This window comes from Artemia sp. Qi Xiang Cuo, chromosome 18, assembly GCF_049724085.1.
Source record: "Artemia sp. Qi Xiang Cuo chromosome 18, ASM4972408v1, whole genome shotgun sequence".
Lineage (NCBI taxonomy): Eukaryota > Metazoa > Arthropoda > Branchiopoda > Anostraca > Artemiidae > Artemia > Artemia sp. Qi Xiang Cuo.
In genome coordinates, this window is record NC_142811.1 from 59,846,552 (window position 1) to 59,872,646 (window position 26,095).

The 26,095-nt window shown below is 34.8% G+C and overlaps 1 protein-coding gene across 2 annotated transcripts in view; it reads right to left on the bottom strand.

Annotated features, from left to right (window-relative positions):
• Positions 1-3,142: 3,142 nt before the first annotated feature.
• Bka (FCF1 rRNA-processing protein Bka) overlaps positions 3,143-26,095 on the bottom strand; it is a 28,143-nt gene continuing 5,190 nt past the window's right edge. The window contains exons 2-3 of one of the 2 annotated variants that reach the window (XM_089103932.1): positions 12,073-12,186; positions 3,143-3,753 (exon numbers count right to left, since the gene is read on the bottom strand). In XM_089103932.1, coding sequence (XP_088960058.1) covers positions 3,159-3,753; positions 12,073-12,128 — 651 coding nt within the window. In that variant the 5' untranslated portion in view covers positions 12,129-12,186 and the 3' untranslated portion in view covers positions 3,143-3,158. The remainder of the gene's footprint in view (positions 3,754-12,072; positions 12,187-26,095) is intronic. The other variant, XM_089103933.1, reaches the window with a different exon arrangement.

Consider the following 26,095-nt stretch of genomic DNA (forward strand, 5'->3'; position numbering starts at 1 on the left):
CAAATGGATGAACTCACACGCAGGCAAGTCCATGCAATAGGTTGGATACAGATCCATCGTTTGGCTGCGTTCAAAGGTTTTGATAGGACTGTGACACAACTCACCACAAGCAACTTGATGGTCTGATTATCAAGTGACTCTCCACAAGTGACTACTACTAATCCAATCGACTAATCCAAAAAAGACATTGCTGGTGCAGAAGGTGCTAAGTCGACGTTTCAGCTGCTGTGTCTTTTCTGCAGGGAGAAGTTGCAAGCTTGTCGACCAACTTTGCATTGGAGCCGTATTATCGAGCAGATCACTGTGCTGCCACAGAGCAACTAAATATGAATCAATAAATGACTATTCTATTGTTCATATTTCTTATGTCCTTTTGATTTTTATAGCTTCGCTTAGGACTCATTAGAGTATGTTTACATTTTTATAAAGAAACCTTTGCATTATTCTGCCACTAGATATAACTCATTTTACACAAGAATTGATCACTATAATATCTATCTATACTTTTTAATGATTGTTTCCGCAATCATAATACCAAGATATCTCAGCTCTAATACCGTAGGGACAGCATGATTTCCGAGAGTGATACAATCATTTTGTAGTGTATTAAAGGACAAAAATTCGCACTTATTAATGTTGATAGAAAGCCCAATAGATATAAAGTCACTTAGGAGTCGATTAGGGTTCTCTTGTAAGTCTGCTTTGGATCTACTGAGCAGAAAGACATCGTAAGCTTATGCCAAGTAAGATAGATCAGTGCCATGCAATACGAGAGAGGACGAGATACGGTCCAGGATCTTAGAGATGGCATGTTTTAAAATAACAAGACTAAGAACGCTGCATCGCCTCACACCTCTTCTGATTTTTGTGGGACAAAAATTGTACCTTTATACTCGGCCAACCGAGTTATATTTTCGTACCAAAATATCAGAGTCTCACTGTATTTAAACTTACTTCATTGTGCAGTGGAGCACTCATTGCTTGTATGTGAATGATGCTATCAAACGCCTTCGATATATTAATGGTGCGCATATACAGAGGCGACCTTTTTTCTTTCCGAGTCCATAAGTATGTTAGCCAGAAGGCGGTGAGTCTCCGGGCACCCAAGACCTATCTGGAATCCAAGCTGATTTTCCCTAAAGTGTCCAGTATCAAGCTAAGAGAAGATCACATTTTTAAACACTTTGCTCAAGATGCGCAAGACGGTTATGGGTCAATAAAATTTGAATTTGTTTAGATCTTTTCCTTATTTGGCGACAGATGAAATGACCCCTTTTAGGAAAGAGTTTGGAAAAGAACCCCTGGTGATACGCATCTGGAAGATAAGCTGAAGATGGAAATAGAAGCATTCAGGTAGGTGCTTGAGCTGTTTTATTGAAAGACCGTCGCTGTCAATCCCATTCTTTGCTTTGGCAAGTACTTTTCAGACAGCTAACTTGATCTTCTCAAAAGAAATGGGAACAACGCAATGCTATATATATGCTATATATATATATATATATATATATATATATATATATATATATATATATATATATATATATATATATATATATATATATATATATATATATATATATATATATATATATATATATATATATATATATATATATATATATATGACTACCTAGGAGGTACCTTCTCACTAGAAATTTTTCATAGCCCAAATTATTACTTTTTTAAACTAGTTAGTTGAAATTCTTAAAATACAACTAAAACTCTCGTTCTTACAATTCTTTATCAATTAACTTTCCTTTCCTTATTTCTCTCCTCTTTCCCATATTTTGCTTCTTATCTTAAAAATAATTCAAGTTCAAGTTCAAACTTTCAAGTTTAGTGCAAGGATTTGCTTGAAGAGCCCCCATTCCTTTAGAGTAGCTTAGGGTATTGTCAGATTTTGGAGGTGGTTGTCCCAGACACAAACACAGGATTTTTTTTAGACAAGGACAAGTTGTCGAAAGCCATGCATAAAACCCAGAAAATTTGGGGGAGGTAGGACAGATCCGAAGGCTCCAATGACATCGTGGCTAATCTGATCATCCTATCACCTCCCGAACATTGCGTCTGTTATTATCTATGATCATTCGAATTAACAACACAAGTACTAAGGACAGTGAAATGTAATCTGCACACACCATATATACCTTTAGGATTAGGAAAAACCGCGAAACTAATTGAATAATAATGGGTGTCAAATTTGAGAAAAAGAAACGCAGTGGAGAAATCCTTTTAAAACATATGGCACGAAGCAGGTGAAGGTGTAGCTTTCCCTTGAAAGTGTAGCTGTCTTTGAGAATCAATATATTGTTAATGTTTTAATATTTATGGATGAAAAGCGGGTAAATAATTCAGATTGCTTACTTACCTTTACAGATAGCAAACTTAGCTTTACAATCAGAATTGCATCCTGAATCCAGAAATGACATTCGTTCCTGTTTCGAACTCTTCTCAGAAATACTTTTAATTTTCATGTTATTGATTCGCTGGTTTCGTTTTGCCATTTTGTTGAGCCGCCAATTAATATGTCAGGAAATACTTCGATCGCCGCTCAACAAAATGGCGCTTCTGTAAAACAAAACAAGAGAATTAAAAGTATTTCTGAAAAGAATTTGCGACGGACACGAATTTCATATTTGGATTCAGGATGAAATTCTGATATTAGTTTGTTATCTGAATTGTCTGTTAATATAAACATTTACCGAAAAGCGTTGTCGAACTTAACTTATAAAATTTGCTTATTTACTCATTCAACGTGGTAACACTGACAAAATGGGATATTACCCCTAAAACCGAAATTCAGAAAATCACAGTTTTCATGTGTGAGTAGGCCAAACCTAAATCCTTGATGCCCTTGCAACTACAAGGTTTAAACAAAACAAAAAAGAAAGTTAAATGTTGATCAATTTTTTTGAGGGGGGAGAGGAACAATAAATAAAAAATATTTGAATAATAAGTGCCCAGAAGTTTTGAATATTCAGGATTTTAGGAAATCTCGCCGCTACTCCCACTGTACGTCCTTGATTCCAAAGTTTGCATTTACCTTTTTATTTTAAATATAACTAAACTTAGTTTTTGTATATGAGTAAACCTAAATGCTTGATATCCTTGGAACTATAAGGTCTAAATAAAACAAAGAAAGTTAAAAGTTAACTAATTTATTGTTTAGGATCTCCATAAGCATCAGGCATTCTTTCAACAGTATAACGACGCTGTGAAATGCACATAATAGGAACACCCGGTATCTTCCTTATCCTGAGTTTTAAATCCTTGTCACATGTCGCCACAATAAAACACTTATGCTGATTCACCCTTTGCACAATGCAGTCATCAGCATATGTCCCCTTGTGAAGACAGGGAAGCCGCTCAAACCTTGGATCCTTCACTATCTTCAATGCCACTCGGTATTTAGCTCCCAGTTTCTCCAATTCAGCCAAAACACAATCAGTCAAATATGGAATGCATTTGGCATAGAGACAGTCCATCATTGTTTTGACAATGTCAAGCTTGTTTTTTATGGAGAAATTGATGAAATTTGTATCTATGATAATGTGATAAGGGGGTCCAAGTTGAGTGTTGTACTGGAAAAAGAGGGCAGATGATCCTTGTGGTGTCTCATTGATTTGCAGTTCATTCGGTTTGACCTTTTTCTTTGGAGCCACTCCCTGATTTTCTTTTAGACGAGCATCTTTATTGCTGATCATGCGCTTCATGCTCGCAAACTTCCTAGCTTTCTTTGCACGTGACATTTTTCTAGAAAGAAAGTACAAATTGATCATTCTATGTAGACAAAACATTTGCTTATTATTTATACAGTAAATAATTTACTTATTATTTGTTAATAATGTTTCACATAATAATACCAAATCGAGAATATTTTTAAATGCTTGCTAAGTCATCACCACACGGAATTTGACTCATTGAAAAGCTGACCTTCTCCTCTGTCTCTTAAATTTACTCCCCCAAGCATTTTAACGTGTAAAAATGCTAAGCGTTTAACGTTTAAGTTAAACTTAAACGTTTAAGTTAAATTTACTGATTTCATGGTCAGTAAAAAAAAAAAATGAGAGCCTTATAAATTAGGTTTCTGTTTTCTGCAGGCTACCTAAGGCTCTTCTGCTCCTAATCCTGTTTAGTTTTCAGTAAAACGCTAATGACTAGGATATATCTTATGCCGTTTATGATTTAGGTGTCTGAGTCATGATAATTATTAGTCTAAGGGTAAAAATTTGGTTGTTACACCCTCTCCTCTTCCTAAATCCACACTACTATTTTTTCAAAACTTTATCTACAGCATCTTCAAGTCTAAATCATAATAAGTAATTTACTTCTTACAGAAACCAGGCTAATGCTTCTGTAATCACCACACTCAGTCTTATGACCTTTCTTATAGAGGTATTTGATTAAAGTTTTCCTAAAATCGTCAGGTGCTTCCCCCTTTTTTAAAAACGAACTCATAATATCCAATAATTTTTCCCTAGCTTAACAACCACCATAGTTAAAAAACTCATTTACCATAGCCTACTATCAGCACCTTGGGTCTTTTTTTTTATCCTTTCAAGTACTGTCTCTAATTCTTCCTCACGAAATAAATCTTCCTTCCCTTCCAAAGTTCCTTCCCTTCCATAATTCTTCCTTCCTTCCCTTCCCTTCGCAAACTTGTTCATTCTTTTCTACTTAATTTCCTGTAACTTTTTCTGGTTTAGTATATTCTCGAAATGTTCTGCCCATTTGTCTGTAACTCTTTCCTAAAAACTTATTGTGGCCCCATTCCTATGTTTAGCTGGGACAAGTGCAGATTGAATATTCCTCCTAATTTTTTCTTTTCTTTTTTTTCTATTATGCCATCTGGCTGAAACTTCCAAATGTCACACCTTCTTAATTCATATTTAGTATTTACTCTGCTTTCTTTACACTTCTCTTATTTCAGCATAATCTATAATTCAAATACTATTTGTGCAAACCCCTCCTCTTCTCTCCTTTACACAAATATTCCTAGCTGCATTATTAGCTTTCCTCCATAAGACACCATCTGCTACTTCACAAACTATTTATAGCATATACATACTCTAAATGATCCCTCAGCAAATGCTTGGTCTGGGGACAAGTATGCCCCCTTGCCACTTCCTTCTCCTCCCTACACCTCTGAAAAAGATGGCCTCAAGCTGAAACAATAGTTAATAATGTAGCATATGTGATTGGTATTTCGCCTTTCTTCTCTCTGTAGGCTTTCTTCTTCTTTGGTTTGTCATTTCCATTTTGAAGGGATCAATGTATGGGAAACTGATAGAAGAGGGAACTGAAGTTAATCTTCAAGAAAAACAACTAACTCCATCTAGCAGTGCCAAACAAAACCATAAAATCAATTACAAATAACTAAAACAAAATTCTAGTTGTAGGCTATTCATTTTTTTTACCCTCTCTTTTATACTGGACTGAAGATAAAGAAATTCTTTTAACAAGTGCAATGGTTATAATGACATTAGTTTTATAAATAATCTACATTCTGCTTACATACAAATCCCTAACTATTTTACAATCAATAAAAGAAAGTTTTAAAATAAAACAATCTGCCTAACGTTATAAATTTTTAGATTGAATCCAAATAAGTCCATTAACTGACAATCAGATTTTAGCAAATTAAAATTAACCTAGTTTCGAATTTTTTTTTTTTTCAGTATTGAGTGATGCTACATTTTCTGAGTTAACATGGACAGTGTTGCCACATTTAACAAAGCCACAGAATGCCATTTTAATTCCTACTAAATCAATGCAAGAGACATTTTTTCTCTCTTACCACTCTTATTGTACTTTCTATCCAGCTATGTTGATAAACATGATCTCTTCAGATTTTTGACAATGAGGTTCAGTGTTGCTAAATTTTTCTAACACCGTCATTTTTCAACCCCAACAGATAAATTTACTCTGAGGTCTTAAATAAGTAATATTGCAGACAGATATATATCCAGGAACTAAAAATAAAGCAGTATTTTCCTCCAGAGTCTGGTACACTTTTTAAATCATTCAAAAATGTATACATAATGTTTTTCCTCTATATTTATGATTGAAAATAATTATTTGATAATTGACCTATATTATCTAAAAATTATTGGAAAACTTAAAGACCATTAGTCTCCCTCCTATTGTCTTTTAATGTTCAGTATGAGTCTAGTTAGGCACTCTCTTGATTCATCTATTCTGTCATAGGCCTACATAGCACACACACAAAAACAAAATGCATCTTTTTTCAATTTTATAAGTACAAAGCCACATTGATCAATCCCCCCTTTCTCTGAATAGAAAGCCAAACATCACTTGAAATGGTGAACAAGTGATCAGTAAGAGCAGCAGAATTGGGCCTCCTCCCTGTTGTTTGTATAGTTAAATTTTATGCAATTTTTACTTATGTTTACAAGTAATTTGTCAAGCAGAAACAGGGTCATCAGAATTCTCTGTCAAGCCAACAAATATATTTAGCAAAATAAATAATAAGCAATAAGCAAAACAGAAAAATCTAAAGGAATCTGCTGTCACAACTTCCTGAAATTAGCATTCCTAGACTTACTGCAATCTTCATTTAACAAAATAAATGGTAGTTTTAAGGCATTCGTTCACTTGAAAAGTCACTGAGCAAGGAGGATGAAACTTTCAGTGAAAGGGATGCCAATTTACAAATAAGTACAAGAGGATCAGGATATTTCTTTTATTTATTTTTTTCATGAAGATTCAAAAGAAGGTTTTTTTTCAAAATCTAAAGGGTGATGATTTTTTTTATGAAAATCCAAAAAAGAAAGCATTCTCTAAACCTACGGCGAATTCTCTGATTCTACCTCCCTCCATTTGGAATACCTGTTCAGGGAAGGATTTACAATCAAAACAGGGCCTAAGAAGATATTTTTGAACATCAATTTCTATCCTTTTCCTTTCCAGGAAACATTTAAAAAAAATGGAGAAAATGTTGTGCTGCATGAAGACAACTTCTATAAATGTACTTATTGCTAAAATAAAGGTCTATAGAGGAAGGGTATCTATCTTACTCCCACCCCCCCCCTCACTCTTTTCCTACTTCTGGAGTTTGAATGATTCTAGGGAAATTGCGCAAAACTTTGAACAAAATCCAAATTTGGCTAAGAACCAGGACCAAATCCTGAGACCTATTTTGCCAAGGCCTATTGGCTAGCTCAAGAAAAACAGACTCTTAAGCCAAACTCAAAAAAAAAAAAAAAAATTTTTATTTACGATAGGCATAATCTTTCTTCACAGAACTATTAAGCCTTCATTGTTAGTGAGGTGGAAGCTTTAATATACTTTCCTCTCCCCTAATTTGGGTAAAATTACAGTTTGAAAGCTTTTCACCTGCACAAAAAGCTTTAATCTAGACAAATACCGCTTTCTAGAATGGGTCTACAACTCAAACCACAGCTAGGAAGGTTTTATTAAGCACCTTTCTCATCCCTCCCTCTATCTAGGACACATTTTCATACTACTACTACTACTAACAACTCACCACAGCACCAAGCCACCTGAGGTCAACGAGCTATGCACACTCCTCCTCCATCCCAATCTATTCAAAGCCTCCCTTTTTATACCGTTCCAGGAAGTTCTCATTTCCTTTAAATCTCTCTTTACGACATTCTCCCAACCCAACCGCGGACGACCTGCTTTCTGTTTAGCCCTAGACGGTTGGCCGAAAAGGACAATCTTTGGCAATCTGTCACCCTTCATCCGCACAAAATGCCCTAGCTACCTCAACCTTATTTTCATTGTAGCCCTAGAGAGCGGTAATGAACCAAACTTTTCGTACAACCTGTTGTTTGAAATACGGTCAGTCAGCTGGGTACCCATCTGACAGTAAAACATCTAGCAAATCTTTATTCGCTTTTCGCAGCGCCCATGCTACAGAGCTATATTTGAGCACTATCATCACTGTAGCTTCTAATATTCTAATCTTAGTTTGCAGACTTATCTTCCTATTCTTCCAAGCTTTTTTTTTAACTGTGAAAAAACACCATGAGCCTTGGCTATTCTATTTTTAACATCTTCACTGCTCCCACCATCTTTACTAAAAAATACTACCAAGGTAAGTGAAGCTGTCCATCTGATCAATCTTTTCGTTACCCAACGTCACCTTTTCATCTTCACTTATTCCTAGCCTTAGTGACTTAGTCTTCTTAACATTAATTTTCAAACCTATTCTAGCACCCTGCACTGGCAAAACCTCTAGAAGTTCATTCATTTTGATCACATTTTCATCTAGGATGCCTAAATCATGAGCATAATCTAAGTCCAGGAGACTTTTTTCCTCCCCATTTGATTCCATGGTCTCCCACTGCCATGGGCGCCGGCAAGAGGGGGGGGGGAGGGGGGTCATGCCCCCCTGCAAAATTTGGGACTATAAAGAGATCATAAGGAAACCAAAGGAAAGAGAGCAGAATTGGGAAAAACCATGGAAAACGTTTGTTGCCCCCTTGTTGGCTGCCTGCCAATAGATTTTGACCCATAATAAGGAAAATATAAGTTCTAATTTGTGAATGAGTAACCCTTTCACAAACATTTTTCTACACGATTTGGTTGGAGCAAAAAAAAAAAAAAAAAAAAAAAAAAAAAAAAAAATCAAATTCTTCATAGTTATGAATGGTAAGTAAATAACGATCCTTGTCAATAACGAAAGTATAAGAGCCTAACTATTGATAACATTCAGCTTTTTATGGTGAGCCTAAATTTATATCTGTTTCTTAGTAATTAGTGCAGTTATTAGAACACGAGAAAGTTCGTATATTTATAGAAAACACAAGGAAAACAACTTAATAAGGGATAATTTCGGCAAAAATTTGCCGTCAACTTTTGTTTGCATTGCAAGAGTACCCATGAGCTGATATATGAAGCCACTATAATCAGAAATATTTCCCTTGAACGGAATTTCGGCAATTTCTGTATTTTCGTCCTTAACGGATACGTTTTTTGTGTTTTATTACCATTTTTTTTCCAGGAGTGATTGTATCGACAGGAGTGATAGGAGTGATTGTACCTAGTTGTCACTTTGAAAATGATTTAATTTTTTACAGTTATGAAGTATAAAGGTGTCAAATATACTAGCTTTTGGTATTCAAAACTATATTGAAAATATTGAATTAAAAATTTTTATTTGATTTTCTTTATCTTAGTTTTAATGTTTTACTTTGAACAAACTACTTTGATAATGCGTAGCTTTTATGAACACTGCATCTAAAGGCATTAAATATTTTGGTGTTTGATAACCAAGTTCAAAATTGTCAATATTGTTAAAAAATTTCCATCCAACACTTTGGCATTGCTCAACAGAACTAAATGCTGGGAGTTTATATCTTAGTTTTTGTAAATAGGCTATTGTTTTGTGTGATTTTTTTTTGTGATATGTTTTGTGGGAGTTTATATCTTAGTTTTTGTATGTGTTTTATCATCATTTGGTTATTTTTTTTTCCGGGAGTTTTACAGTTATGAAGTATAAAGGTGTCAAATATATTGATTTTTAGTATTCAAAATTAAATTAAAAACATTTAATAACAGATGTTTATTCGATTTTCATAATCGTAGTTTTAATGTTTTGTTTTGAACAAACTACTTTCATAATGCGCTACTTTTTATAAACACTGAGTCTCAAGGCATTAAATATTTTGGTGTTTGATAACCAAGCTCAAAAATGTCAATATTCTGATCCAATACTTCAGCATTGCTCAACAGAACTGAATGCTGGGAGTTTATATTTTAGTTTTTGTAAGTAGGCTATTGTTTTGATTATTTTTTGTAATTACTTACTTTTTTCATTTTTATATACTTTTACTTTAGTTGACATACTTTTTCCATTGCCTTTAGAAAATTCTTGTCTCTAAGCTTCATTAAATAATGAATAAAAAATTAAGTTTTTTCAACTGAAAGCCAGGAGCAGCATTAAAACTTAAAACAAACAGAAATTATTACGTATATGACGGGGGCTGCCCCCCCCCCTTCTCAGCAGCTCAATCATCACGCTACAGTTTATTGGCACTTTAAAAAAAAAGTTACTTATTCTTCCAATTAAACGACCTTGTGTTTCAGGAGTCGTTTTTAAAATATTGGGACAAAATTTAAACTTTAGCTTAAAGAGAGAGAGATGTTGAGGAGGGGCAACCCCCTCATATACGCAATAATTTCTGTTTGTTTAAAGTATTAATGTTGTTCTTTACTATCAGTTGACAAAACTTGTTTTTTCTTTTTCTTGTTTTTTCGTTTTTTCACTAAAGTCAGGATATCTGGCTCTACCTCCGCGGAAAAATGTCCTTTCCTTCAGAAATACATTTTGGACAACCCAGTCCTGGCGGAAATTTATTTTGGAAAGTTACCCTTGACAAACCCATACGTAAAATTAAACTGGTTAACAGAAAGCAAGACATATAAAGAAATTTTGTATATGAATTCTGGCAAATTCACCCAGTGTAAAATTTCCTCTGAAAGTTTCACCACCTGGAAACTATCCTCTTCACTGAAAATTCTCCCAGCAGAAAATTTGTCCTCCACTCCCCACCCGAAAAATGTATGCATACTTCTCAATAAGAAATAAAACAATGGGCGAATTTTATAACCTTTCCCCAGGGGCTGTAGGGGGTCATTTTATCTCCAAAGACATAGCCTTTCAACTATGCTGAACAAAAAAGCTGTCTCAAAATTTGGACAGGACGATTTTGGGAAAAAGTGGCATGGGAGGGGGCCTAGATTCCCTCCAAGTTTTGTGGTCACTTAAAAAGGGTACTTGAACTTTTCATTTCCGTCAGAATGAGCCGTTTCCCGACGTTCTAGGCCCACTGGGTCTATGCGATCACCCCTAGGGGAAAAAACACAAACTGTTTGATTACCCATCAAAATCCAAACAGAGATCATTGAAATATTGACCGTTTTTACTGCGTTACCAAAATTATTGTATTCATAAAACTTTATAGTTTCGCAAAATGTACCATAATTAAACAAACAGAAAAGGTTTTTCAACTAAAGTAAGGAGCAAGTTTAAAAGTTAAAACAAATATAAATTACTCTGTATATAAGGGGGATTGCCCTTCTCGACACCTTGCTCATTCAAAAAGGATTTTTTAGTGCTTTGAATTTTTTTTCCAATTTTCTTAAAAACTAGGAAAAGCCAAACTTCACAGTAAAGAGTAAAGAGCTAAGGAGGAGACCATACAAAGAATAAATCTGTCATACAAAGAATAATCCCTTCATACAAATAATAATCTGTTCAAATAGGTTTCAAATCTTTTCCTTGCTTTCAGTTGAAAAGCTTTTTTATTTAATTTCTGATTGTTTTCCCAATAATACCCAGTAAATAAATCATACCAAATCATACCCAGTAATAAATCAATAATTATACGTTCATTAGTATCGTCCTACGTTTAAATTTGTAATTTAATTTTGGATAAAATTTGAATATACTTAAAAAATTGGTGATGAACCGTAATTTTGGTGAAAAGTCCTTGCTAATATTACTACTAAAGAATTTTGGTTGGATGAAAAGGAGTATTATTGTTTGTATGAATGGACATTTTGTGAAACTTTTGATGTTCTACGTAAGTGAAGCCATCACAACATCTACAATGGGATTTTCTTATCAATAAATACATTACATACATTTCTTTTAAATACATTGAGGTACTTCATATAAATAGAAAAAGAAGAATATCATCATTCAAAATTGCTGAAAACTAAGTTCATAGCAGTATTTGTCACCCCAAAGAAATTTGAAGGCGGGGCTGATGATGACCTGCCTTGCCCTTCCACCTCTGTGCTGGTAGATATGGGAATGTAACATTTTAGCTGTATAGCGAAACATTTTAATTAATTCCTACTCCCCAACGTTTCCTTTCAACGTTTATCTGAAGCCTCGTGAAGAGTAAGCAAATTGTCCATTAAAATGTACTTTTGTAGGAATCTACCCTACCCCCACCTAAAAAACGTGTCACCCCAACCCCTCATTATAGCTGATACGCAATTACAGATCACCAAACATAGCCTAGTTTCATTAAAAATAAAGAGAATCAACTTGGCTGAATCACAAAGTCATTCAACCTTTCTACAGTCAAATCACAAAGATGATCAATCAGTCTTCCTGGCCATTCAATCATCAAGCATTTAATACTTCGCTACCACTGAGTAGCATAACTTCTTTTGCAACTGGGAAACCTAAAATATAGTTATAGTTAATTTAAATTCTCAGGATTTTAAATTGATTGCAATTTCGTCCTCTTTGGGGTAAAGTTGTAGTTTGGTGCCCTAAACCACATAAACTCTCATCCAACCACCACTGCTATTTCGGCGTCTGCCCCCCTGGAAAACTTTCTGCCGGCACCCTTCCCTTTGCCATTTACCTCTGCACCCGGCATGTTTGTAAGGTTTGAAATAATCTAGGACAGTTGATTATATCTTTCAATAAAACTCAAGTTTGGCTTAGACCAAAACTCAAGCTCAGGGAGTTGTTTGCCAAGACCTACAATACAAGCAAATCAAATAGGGTAAGCTAGACATCTGAAAAAAGATTCTTTCAAAATTAAACCAGGCATAACAACCTGTCTTCACAAAATCTTTAAAGCCCTACAAAGGAGAACTGACAGAGATAAGATCTTCAAAACCCCTTCCCATGTCTTTATTTGGGCTATAGATAAACTACTGATGGTTTAATTACAGGTAAATTGTGACTTTAAGACACAGCCACATTCTGCTGCAGATGCAACCACTTTGGAATGTTGGTAAAATTGACCTAAAGCAGCATTGGTAAAATGATCTAACTACATTTGGGATCCTTCCGAATATCCCTAAGACTTGGTGAGGTCCCAGAGAAATGGAAGAGGACTAGCATTATTCCTATGCAAAGAAAGAAGAAAAGGTGACCCTTTTAAATATAGTAAACATATAAAGCAGCATGGTAACTTATGGAACAAATAGTCAATAACTCTACCCTTGCCCACTTTGAGTGCGATAAAGTTAAAATGATATGGCACAAGCAAGGGATATGGCACAAAGGATATGGCAAAGGGATAGGGCTAATCGATATGGCACAAGCAAGGGAGGATCTGCTAACCCCAGCTTGATATCTACAGATCTACAGTCAAATCACAAAGATGATCAATCAGTCTTCCTGGCCTTTCAATAATCAAGCATTTAATATTTCTAACTGGCCTTCCAAATATACTTTTTTATAATATTTATATATCTGAAAAATGGTTACCACATAACCAGATGAGTCAAGTTAGCACTATAGTCAAAATGCACAGACAAAAAAAGCTAGCTAATATAAGTAAAAAAAAAAAAAATAATCTAAAAGGTCGGAAAAAATGTCAAAAGCAATTAAAACTCACAGATTTACCTCAAAAGCAGTTTCACATTGTATGGTTAAATTGTTTGATTCAATATTCAAGTTTCAACATTCTATTATCAAGTAAATTTTTTAAATGTTTGAAATTGTTTTATTTCTTCCTGCTTTTTTATTTCATCAAATATCAAACATTGCAAAGACCATTTCAAACATTATATCTGGCTCTGATCTATAAATATAGAGGGCTAAATTCATATCTGCCTATATAAGGTGTTTTTTTTTCAAGAAACAAAAACAAATAGTCACTGCTCTTGCAATTTTCGAAAAGCTACCCCCCCCCCCAGCATGCTGAGAACAGATATAGCCAAGGCTATATTCAAGAATTAGCTGATTTTGTGGATTGGCATCAATTTGTTGCTTGTTTCTCTTCAACAGTTGGTTCACAATGTCAAACAAACCCAATTAAAAAAAATAAGAAAATTTTATATTTTGCCTCAGGCTATATCTGGTCTATTGGGAGAGAAGGATGGGATGCAATAGCAAAAATGGTGGTTATTACATTAAAAAAAAATTATTGAATGGGAAAACAGCGACTTTTATCCTATTCAGTAAGTTTACCCATAAATTTACCTTTGTTGCTTAAAAGTAATGTGCAATTTGATACACTTTCATGGAGGCATATTTAACTCTTTTTTTTAATGTTCTTGCTTTAAAGCTATGCATAATCTAGCCCATTTTCTATGAATTTATCAAATAAAAGCAGTTCATCATTCTCCTTATTTGCCCTTAAGTCCCACCTCTGAACTATTGATAATGTTCAAAAATGACAAAACTAAAAGATTTATACAACTACTACTACTAACAACTTACTATAGCACCAAATAGCCTGAGGCCAACACAGCTACACATGCTTCTCCTCTATCCCAATCTTCTCAAAGCCTCCCTCTCTGCACCCTTCCATTAAATTCACATTTCCCAAAATCCTCCCACCCTAACCATGGACAAACAGCTTTCTGTTTAGCCCTAAACAGTTGGCCAAAAACAACAATCTTTGGCAATCTGACATCCTTCATCTGTGAAATATGCCCTAACCATCTCAACCTTTGTCTTATTATAGCCCTAGAAAGTGGGATTGAGCCACAGTTTTCATAGAGCCTATTGTTTGGAAAATGGTCAGTCAGTTGGGTATCAAAAACAATCTGTAGGCGATTTCTCTGGAAAAAATCCAGAAAAATTTCCACCGATTTTTGGAGCACCTGTGCTTCAGGACCATATTTGACCAATGCTCTCAAGCTCTGATTGAGTAGTAGTTCAGGTGTCTTTACCGCTTGCCCTGAGGAATGGAGTGAAATGCAAATATTTGATTAGTTGAATTTTGCAAACGCTACAGAGTATTCCTGAAAGTTGGTTGTGATTCCTGAGGTAGCTTTGGTATTCAAATGCTGTTGGAAGTCGTCGGTGCAGGAGACAGGGGTGTTAGCCGTGCCCAAATTAACGGTGGCTTAGCAAACTGCACGTCCGCATCGACGTGAATAAATAATAGGTGCCAGAATAGGTAAAAGAGATTACATATTTTATTTTATTTGCACTTGCCATGGGGCGAAAAAGGAAGATTGCTAAAACTGTCCAAGTAGGATCCCAGTCTGTTGAGAACAGTTTGTTGAATTCGACCGTTTCATCTGAAGGGAATAACGATGTCGCTTCACTGAAGACCCTGGCGGATGATTTTGATAAGATGCTAACAATACTTACTGAAAATGGTAGAAAACTAGACTCTATAAACGATAGTATAAAAATGTTAGAAAATCGTATGGTATCAGTGGAGAATACACAGTCTGAGCTAAAATCAGAAGTTAATACTACGAGTTCGCGTGTTACACAGCTTGAATCTGATGTTCTAAACTTAAGAAATCAAATGTCAATTATCGCTAGTGCAACGAAAAAGTATGAAACCGGGAATGCAGATCTGTCTCGTCGGCTTATGGCATCTGAATATCGACATACAGAGACGAATATTATCGTTTGGAATGCTCCCTGCGAAAATACCACCCAAGCCAAAACGTTTTTTGGCCAGTTATGGTTGGAGGGTCTAGGTCTGTCCATGGTCCCGAGGTTTCGAGTTGTTGGTAATGTCCGTAAGGAGCAACCGTATTTTAAAGTTGATGTTGGTTCTCGAGATGCGAAGGTCAGTGTGCTTAAGAACGGAAAGAAATTAAAAGGTAAAGTTATTGGACACCATAGAAATGTATCTGTTAGCGATGATGCACCAATATCAGTTCGCGAAGCTCGAAGGAAGTTGAAGGTAAAGAAATCTAGATTAAATGCTATAGGAGTTTCATCATGGGTTTCCAATACAGTTCCACCATATATAGAGATCGACCGTGGTGGTGTGGCGGCAAAATTTGGTTACGATGAGCCTATCCCTGAGTTATGTGACCAATAGATGGTTATATCATTAATGGTTAATTAAGATTTTTTTAATTTTTTTTTTTTTGTTTTGTTATTTTTTTTTTGTTTTTGTGTTTTTTGAAAAAAAATTAAAAGTTTTTATTTTTTGCTCATTTATTTAGTTTTTGTTAGAATTTAGAATGGGTAAGTGGTAGACACAGGTAGAACATTGTGTTTTCTTCAATTATAATTTTCTGGAATTCAGTAATGGAAACAGTAAGCCTGTATTGTGACAGGCTAGTGTTAGTGTCAATTTTTCACTTTTTTTGTATTCGTTTGTTTATTTATACTATTTTGTTAATATGTTTCTTATTATTTTTAGGTTATATTGTGTTTTTTCTGGAGCTTCGATTACGTTGGAAACGGGACCACCGACCCTCCGAGTTATAGTAAGTTATTCAGTTGGTTAGGTTTGGTTGCAACTACCCTCCTTTTCTTTTATATATATATATATATATATTTATAAAAAATGGTAATTTTTCGTAATGATCGTTTGGATTGGCTTGAGAATAATCCATTGAGTGTTTCGGATTTAGGATTAGGGATACTTCACAGGGATTTTGATATGGGGGTAGATGATGTTTTTCCGAAGGTTAATTATAAGTGCCCAGTTGATTTACATACTAGACTGGCACCGGATAAACTTGGCATTTTTCATTTGAATTGTCAGGGGTTAAATAGTACATTGGATTATTTGTCGGAGCTGTGTATGCTATCTGATTTTCATATTCTTGCACTTACTGAAACATGGTTAATGAATAAAAATTCTGGACTATTTGATATTTTAAATTATAATATGTATGTTAAGAACCGTACTCACCATCAGCATGGAGGACTTGCCCTGTATATTAGAACTGATTTGAATGTGAAGGTTAGGGATGATTTGTATGTTAATAAAGAGATGATTTTTGAGTGTTTTGTTACGGAGGTTGATAAGAATGGTGACCCATTTTTTATTGCTGTTTGTTACCGCCCCCTTCAGCTAGTGTAGATTGTTTTTTAGAATTATTAGAGCAACAAATGGACCTTCTAACTCGTAAGAACATGCCGTGTTTTGTGTGTGGAGATTTTAACATTGATTTGAAATTTTTAGCATCTAATTTAAAAGACCGGAATTTTTTGAATTTAATGTTAGGTTATGGGATGCATCCTGCTGTAAATAATATTTGTACTAGAGTGACGGATTCATCTTCATCTCTAATTGATAATGTATTTTTGAATGTTCCCCATGATTCGTCGAGTGTTGTGTTAAATGATGTTTCGGATCACTTTGGTTTGGCTATATTAGTTCCGGGTATATTTAAGAATATTAATATTAATTGTGATGCTCGCCCTAAGCCTAAGAAATTAATAGTTGATTCAAATACTATTTCAAGATTTAAGCTTAGGATAGAACAGTTAGACTTTAAATTTTTACAAGAAGAAGTAGATTTAAATTTGAAGTTTGAGCTTTGGTATGGTAAGATTAAGGATACGTTTTTGGAATGTTGTGAAGTGTCAGGAATACAGAAGAGAAGGGTGTCTCCGAATAAACGTTGGATTACAAAGAGTTTGTTACAGTCAGTTAATAGAAGACGTTTTTTATATAAGTTGTCAACAAGGAGCAATGATCCTCATGATAAAGTAATATATAGAGTTTACAATAGTAGGTTAAATGCTGCACTCCGACTGGCTAAGGTAGAATATTATAAGGTTAAATTTAAAAAAGTTGAGGGTAACCCGAGTAAGACTTGGAAATTAATTAAGTCCGTGACTTGCCCTGGTAGCGTCTTGATCCGTCCAGATAATATGGGAATGAACAATAATGTTGCAGATGAGATGTGTAATCACTTCGCTACTATTGGGCAGCGTGTGTCATCATCGGTGCCAGTATTTGATCAAGATGGAGATTTTCGTCAGTTCCTACCTGAAGATTGTGATGTGTCTGCGTATCTTAAATCTGTAACTATTGATGAGTTATTTGATGTTATAAATAATATGAAAAATGGTGCATCAGGAGGTGATTTTATTTCGTTGAAGGCTTTGAAGTCGATTTTACCTGTTATGTCTAGTAATTTTTTATGACTGATAAATAATTGTTTAAAAGCTGGAATATTTCCTGATTGTCTAAAGTGCGCGAATGTTATCCCGATATTTAAAGGAGGGGATAAGAATTGTTTTAGTGATTATAGACTGATTATAGACCGATTTCTTTACTGCTATTTATTTCTAGAGTGTTTGAAAAGTTGATTCATGGTAGGATGGTAAGTTTTTTCGAAAACAGACAATTTTTTAGTTCTAGTCAGTTTGGGTTTAGGAGTCATCATTCTACAGAGCATGGAGTTTTGTTTTTAACAACTTTTATTAATGATACTTTAGACAAGGGTCTGAAGATAGCTTCGATATATTTGGATATTACTAAAGCAGTTGACTCTGTTGATCATGATATACTAGTTCAAAAGCTATATAGTAGTGGTATACGTGGTGATTTTTTAAATGTGATAGTTAGTTTTCTTAGTGGAAGGACTCAGTGTGTCGTGATGGATGGAGTTACATCTAAAATCGAATATATTTCGATTGGAGTACCCCAGGGTTCCGTTTTGGGCCCTTTGTTGTTTTTGGTTTATATTAATGACCTTTGTAGAGCTTCAAGTAATGTGTCTTGTTCTTTAGACCTTGATACTTACGGTACTAAAGGAATTCTACCATGTTTTGCTGATGATGCCCATTTCACCGTAGCTGCTAGAACTGAAAATGAGTTGATGACTATATTGAAACAAGGTATTTCTTCGATTGAAAAGTGGATGCGAGTAAATAAATTGAAACTGAATCATAATAAGTCGAATTTTTTGATTTATGGTAGAACTACTGGACATTATCCATGGATTAATAGTATAGAAGTAGGGCACCATACTATTGTAAGATCTACTAGTACTAGATACCTTGGTGTTATAATTTATGAAAGCCTTAGTTTTAAAGACCATATTGCATCTGTTAACAGCAAATTGTCTCGTAATATTGGTATTATCCGTAAACTTAGGTATCTTTTTCCGTGTGAAATTCTGAGAATGTTGTATTTTTCTATGGTTCAACCATATCTCATTTACTGTTGTATGGTTTGGTCGAAAACATTCGTAACTCACCTCCATCCATTCTGTGTAACGCAAAACATGGCAATTAGAGTTCTGTATAGTAATCAAATTGACATATCTGTATCGGTGAGGCATCTTTACCGCGAGTATAAAATTCAACCGTTGGCAGGAATATGTGTATTCTATAATGCTCTGTTTATGTTTAAATATTTAGCTTCGGAGTTACCATCATGTTTTTCAGGAATGTTTAGTCTTGCGTCTACTACTCACGATCATTTGACACGATCTTCTCAGTTGGTGCGAAGACCAGCTATGGTCACGTCTAGGTCTAGGTTTTCAATTCGCCATGTTGTTCCGTTAGTTTGGGAGAGTTTGCCTGAGGATTTGAGGAATGTTGGGGGTTTGCAGGATTTTCATAAGTCGCTAAAGAACCATTGTTTTGATGTGTATATTTTGAATGGATTATTCCACGCCACTTAAGTTTTGTTTTTGAGGAGGGTTTAGTTGCAGCTGAATATGATTATAATTATTATAATTTTGTTGGGTGTTGTTTGGAGGTTCGTTGGTTTTCGAGTCCGGTAAGTTGAGCTCTAATTATGCTTTTTTTTTTTTTTTATATTTCTTTTTTTTTTTTTTTTTTTTTTTTTTTTTGGTTTCTTGGTTTTTTGATTTATTAGGTGGGTTTTCTCCCGCACAAGCATTGCTTCAGGGAATCGATGATGTATATATTTTTTTTTTTTTTAAATAAACCCATTGTTACTTGAAAAAAAATGTCATCACTGTAGCTTCAAATATTCAAATCTTGGTTCAAAAACTTATTTTCCTATTCTGCCAAAACTTTTTTAACTGTGAAATATAAAATTATGAATTCTATTTTTGTTTTATCAAAATACATATTCAATTGTAATAAATGACTGGTAATATCAACTTAGCATTGGATTCTGATATAACGTAATGTTTTTATCTTATCTCCAAGCAAAAAAGGAAGAGTCCCTTCAATGTCCTGTAGGAGCTCAAAACCTATCTTATGATGGTACCAATTAGTATATTTAGAAAGAATATTGAAAGATACATCAATTGTGTGTTCATCTTTTAGCTGACAAATTAATAGAAACATCCCTAAATTTACCAAACATGCTAAGCTTACAGCAGTTTCTGTGGGTGCATTGATGACATCTAGGGTAAAATACCTAATACTTGGACAGCTAATCCTCATCCTGACAAATTCAATCATTTAAAAATTGTATTATATCCCTTAGAGATTTGATTTCACTATCATTGGATTTTTATTAACTATTTTAATAAATATGTCACACATTTGAATATTTTTAGACATATATAATGCTAACTATTTTAAATGCAATAATACCTAATACTGAAGCCTAAACAGAAAGGCAAATTTCTAACTTGAGCCTACTCTAGGAAAATACTACCCAGTCTTGTAAATACCACTACTACTACTAATAAAGTTTGAAGTTGTCCTAAGCTTGAAGTTGGAATGCCTCTTGCCTCCCCATATTTTAAAAAAGACATAAAAGTTCTTGAAGATCTGCAGAGACATGCCACGAAAATGATAACTGGCCTGCGGGAGCTTTCCTACCCTGTAAGACCATCAAAGCTGAATCTCCCTACACTTGTTTACAGGAGAAATGGAGGGGATGCCATTTTAGCCTACAAGTTATTGAGGGTTAATACTCTCCCAGCATTATTCCCTACTGTTAGTACCAACTAAAGAACTAGAGATGATAACCTGAAACTTGACAAGCAGTCTACAATATTTAGAGGTACTCAAATCTTTTAATTACAAATTGTCAATAGTTGGAACAAACTATCTAATGAAACAGTTAATGCTGAATCCATTGATGTTTTTAAAAAAAGGTTGGATGCTGAGTGGTCCTCTAGAGAGCATAACTCAATTGGGATGTTACTGATTATGGGACAGCACCTGGTCACTAAAGAACTTTGTCAGTCATCATTCTGGAGCTCTACAAGTAGAAATCCTTAGATTGCTCCTAGCTGCAATTTAAGGTAATAACTACTCACTGCAGCACCAAGCTGCCTAAGCACAAAACAGCTATATGCACTCCTCATCCATTCCAATCTATTTAAAGCCCCACTCTTTAAACCTCCCAATCCCAATCTATTTAAAATTTCACTCTTTAAACCTCCCAAGAAATTTCCATTTGCTTTAAATCTTTCCTTACAACATCCTCCCACCCTATTCAGGGTTAACCTGCTTTTTGTTTGTGTGACAAGGATGATTTTTGGCAGCCTGTCATCTGCAGAATGTGTCTTAGCCATCTCAACCTTAGTCTCATTGTAGCCTTAGAAATCAGGATTAAAAGACATTTTTGTAAAGCTTACTATTTGAGATACAATCAGTCAGTTGGGTACCCAAAATAATCCGTTGGGAATTTCTCTGGAAAACATCTAGCAAATCCTCCTCTGCCTTTGGAATGTTAAACTTAATCAATGTCATCATTGTAGCTTTCAATATTCTAATATTGGTATGCAGACTTATCTTCCTGTTCTTTTAAACTTTTTTTTCAACTTTGAAAAAAATACCCTTGACCTTGGCAATTCTACTGTTAACATCTTCACTGTATCCACAAACTTTACTAATAATACTACCTTGGTAAGTGAAGCTGTCTACTTGATCAATCTGCTTGTTACCCAATATCTCCTATTCATCTTCACTTATTCCCAGTCTTAGCAACTTAGTCTTCTTAAAATTGACTTTCAAATCTATTCTTGTGGCTTGAACTCTCAAAACCTCAAAAAATTCATTCATTTTGTAGGCTAAACATTTTCACCTAGGATGTTCAAATCATCTGGAGAATGTAAGTCTGGGAGAGTTGAGAGTTTTACTCCCCCAATTTAATATGTTCTCTCATTGCTTTTGCGATGCTCCTTAGGACAAAGTCCATCAACATGATCCATATAAATGGGGACAGATTGCAACCCTGCTTAACTCCCAATTTAATATGAAGCCAGCAGCTAACTTTATTCCTTACATTAGCCACAGCAGTGTCAGTCTTGTATATAACACTAATGACTTTAATGTAGGGCAAAGGCACCAATGATTTGACAAAGTGCAATTTTGGAACCACTGTCAAAATTTTCCATCAAAATAGGATAACTCTGCTTAGTGGTGACTTGGAACACCATCTCTTGAAGCCTTTATTATATTTAGACAATGCGAAACATGGACACTATATCCAATACATCCAGATACGAAAAGAATATTCAATTCAATCAGTTTCCTGTTTTTGACACGAAATGAGCTCCTGACAATTTTTTAGCTATGCAATGTTCAAACTGTCAGTACTTGATTATTTTTTGGCAAAAAAAAGTCAGGATCAGCACCAATCTCCATCAAGATACATCTGATCTTCCCTAAAATGCAGCCATATTGGCTTTTTCTTGATAAAATTAAGTTAAATGGTAGCTAATATTATATTGACAAAGTTATGTTCCAAGTATCAAAAATTCTTGTCTGATTTAATTGAATACCAGACCAACTAAAAATGTTCCTTTAGCCAAATTCAAATGCAGATATTGGCTTCTATTATGAGATTCATTTCTTTTGAGATTATCTTGTAGTAACCTTGTCAAAATTTTTACGGACAGCAACAGGCCCTGTCAAAATATTGGTAACTCTGTCAAAACTTCACTGGACATGTAAAACAGATGAGAAACAATTGGTGTTGAATTTAAGGGCACTTTCTCAACAACATTAATTTTTTTCAATTTTAATTTTACTGATTTGATGCTAGATTTTTCCATCATCTGAGGAACTGCTGCTTGGCCTCATGCCATGTTCATATTTTTAAGCATTTGACTTCGTTGATCACAACACCCTAATTCATTTATCACTGAATAAATTTGAAGTACACCCTCTCTTAGTAAATTTTATACATCTTTCAAATAGATCCAAAGCTGTGAAATACAAAATATTCTCTATGAATCCCTCTCTAATTAGCATAGAATTCATACCCCACCCAAAATGCTAATGAAACATGTTAAACTCCTTGGTGTCACAAACTTCTAATAATATTAAGTAGGGCATGCATATTTCAAGAATTCTGGACTTTCCAGACAAAGGATAGTCAAAAGTAAAATTTTTAAAATGGATTAAACTGGTAGATTAACTTTGAAATGGTCAAATGTTGACAACACTTTAACTGTGAACAACAAAGAAATCTTTGCTGGACCATTAAAGATGAGACAAAGTGGCCCATTCAAGGTAGCATTTATAAAGAGACCTATGTCACGCTATTATATCACACAATATGTTATAGAGATCTAGGTCACACAATTACACTCCATATGATTATCCAATTTTGTCCCTATACTTGAGGCAATTTTTTAGTTTTTTGCTTCCACTATCTGAATAGTATTTTATACATTTACCCATTTAAAAAGTTGAAGAGAAACAGCAAAATAAAGTAAAAAGAATAGGCATGTTCAATCCACCAGGATACACCCACAAGTATTCCCCAAGTATTTTGACACATGTCAAACAGGGTTCTGACTTGCATCAAAAACAGGTAACTTTTTTGTTCTGTTGAATAACTTTGGAATAGTTTACGATAACGATAACGATTTTATTTTCAAACACCTTAAAAACAATCATGCCAATCAGCAGCAGTTTTTGTCATAATAAGACACTAAACATATAAAACATTAGAAAATCACAGCCACAGCCATCATCATGCAAAAATATATATTGATTCAAAATATCACAAATTCAAACTAAACAGAGTCAAACAGAGTCAAGTTTAATGACTTGTGATAATGAACTAAAGAAAATAAAATATACAATTATTGACAAGTGGGTTCAGAATTAAAATCTTGACAAACAAGGGAACAAAACTACTTGCATACCGCATATGCTGTGCTGGTACCATCTGAATTTTTGGTGCTGGTTGAGCTACATTTTGCAGGAGCCTTTGGCGTGAAGGGAGCTGCTCAGGGGGGAGGATTCCACAAAGCTGCAGATTTTCCAAAATACTGACACCATATTTAAAACACAATTCATCATGGCATGTTGATGGTTTTAAGCAAAAATTGTTTCAAAAGGGAGCAATAGGGGACTTTGGGAGATTTTGACACTACCAGAAGAGCTTGGTACTGGATCCTTTTCAGGCAGTCCTTCTGGTCCAAAGTCAGGCAATAATGCCAAACAGGACAAGCATATTCTACCAACAGTCTGACAAATGTAAGAAAAATATGCAATAGGTGGGGGGGGGGGGGGGTTGGAACGCCATGCTGAGCAAGGAGTTTTAAAGAAAGGATACCCAGGTTTGCCCATTTGATCATCTTCTGTGTCTGTTTTTCCCACTTCAGGTCATGTGTGAGATATATTCCCAAGAGTTTGATATCCATGATGCCTGAAACATTCTGTGAAGCAGGGGATAAATTGTCCCTTAGAAAAGAGAAAGTTAATATGAGCAATTTTTCACTATCAATGATCATTTTGCCCTCCTCAGCTTGACATGATAAACTTGCCATTATTTTGTCTGCTTCACTTGAAACACTCTTCCCCCAGCTCCAGTACAGATAGATCACCAACAAATTTAAAGTGATCCAACTCATCATTTGCCAACTCATTTACCATAACCAAAAAAAGTAGAGGGCCTAAAACTGTTCCCTTGGGAGCTCCACAGTAAATTGACTGGGGATCAGAATAGGTTGATTTATACTTAGTTTTTTGGCTTCTACCTGAAAGAAAATTTGCAACTATTCTTATCAAATATACATCAACATTAAAATTTGTCAATAGCTTGAGGATAAGGGTTCTGTGGCAGATCAGGTCAATTGCCTTCTTTAGGTCAGTTGTAATGAGGTTGACCCAGTGTTCTGGTTCATCTAGATGCTTTAAAATCTTATCAAGCAAACTAACTAAGTAATGGCTTGCTGAACTCTTGGGAATATTACCGAATTGCTGAAAATAAAAGTTTTCAGCCACTCAGCAATGAAACTTTCATAAATCTTGCTAAAAATCAATGTCATTGTAATAGGCCAAACACCAGCAAAATCACAAGGGGGCTCCTATTTTAGGGATAGGGGTTATGAATCCACTTTTCCAAATTCGCAGATACTGGCCTGACATTGTAATCTTGTTAAATATTAAAGTTAAAAGAGCACTTAAAAATTTAGGAAAAGCCTTAATGAGGTCAACAGGAATATTGAGTGGTGTAATGCTGGTCCTCTTCAGTTTCATAAATTTGAGGCGAACTTGAAATTCTGTGATGATTGGAAAATCCATAAGATTTGGAGATAGATGCAGAAAATCCTCCAAGTTTAGTGGTGGAAGTGACTGAACAATGGCTGCCAGGTGAGTGTTTAGGCAATCTGCAGTTTCTTTTTCCAGCTCATCATAGCCAAAATCCAATCCAGTCTGCATTTTACCTGTCATTTGCTTTTTCCTTTTGTACCACTGTCCAGGCTTAGAATCCAATAAATGAGACACTTCCTTTTGGTAGTAAACCACTGCTGCTTGGCAGGTCATTCCTCTGATTTTATTCTTCAGGTTAGTAGCTTCTTTATGTTTTTTTTTGTTCCTGAAAAGTTGTCTCATTTTCGTGCTTTAATTTCTTTTGTAACGTATGAATGATCTGCTAAAAAACGTTTGCTAACTTTTTCAGGAAAATAGAAATGGTACTTGCCAAGAAGTTTTTCTTGAAAAGTAGTGGCCATTTCATCAGTATTAGCCATAGAAAAAAAACTGTCCCATTTTTCAGTCGTAAGCCAATTACCAAAACCAAACAATCTGCTGTTTGTGATTGGCTGACTTGTAGTTGTTTCTGTAGTGTACATGACCTGGACTTCGCTTATGGGGTGTAGCTCAAGGGTGAAGTGGTATCCTTCCTCCTATTGGGGGGCCTGGGGAGGGTTTCCTGTAGAATTGAGACATGTTAGTAGCTATGCAGTCCAGAGCTGTGCCATGTTTTGTTGTTGGGCAATTAACTAACTGTTTTAGACCTAATCTTGAATCAGTTTAGCTGATACCATAGTTTCTGCACAGACAGTGCAAACATTTAAGAGTGCTCTCTTTGAAACTGAGTTCTATGAAAAACAGCTTCAGTAATATAGTTAGTTATATAATTGTTTCACTGAAGAATATATTTTGTTTTGTGTTTTGCAGTGTTGCTGTTGAGTTGTTATTTTTTGTATTTGTACTGCAACAAGCCTATGGTTTTTTCCTGTGTTGAATAAAATAAATAATAAATAAATACAAGGATAGGGCCTTCACTAA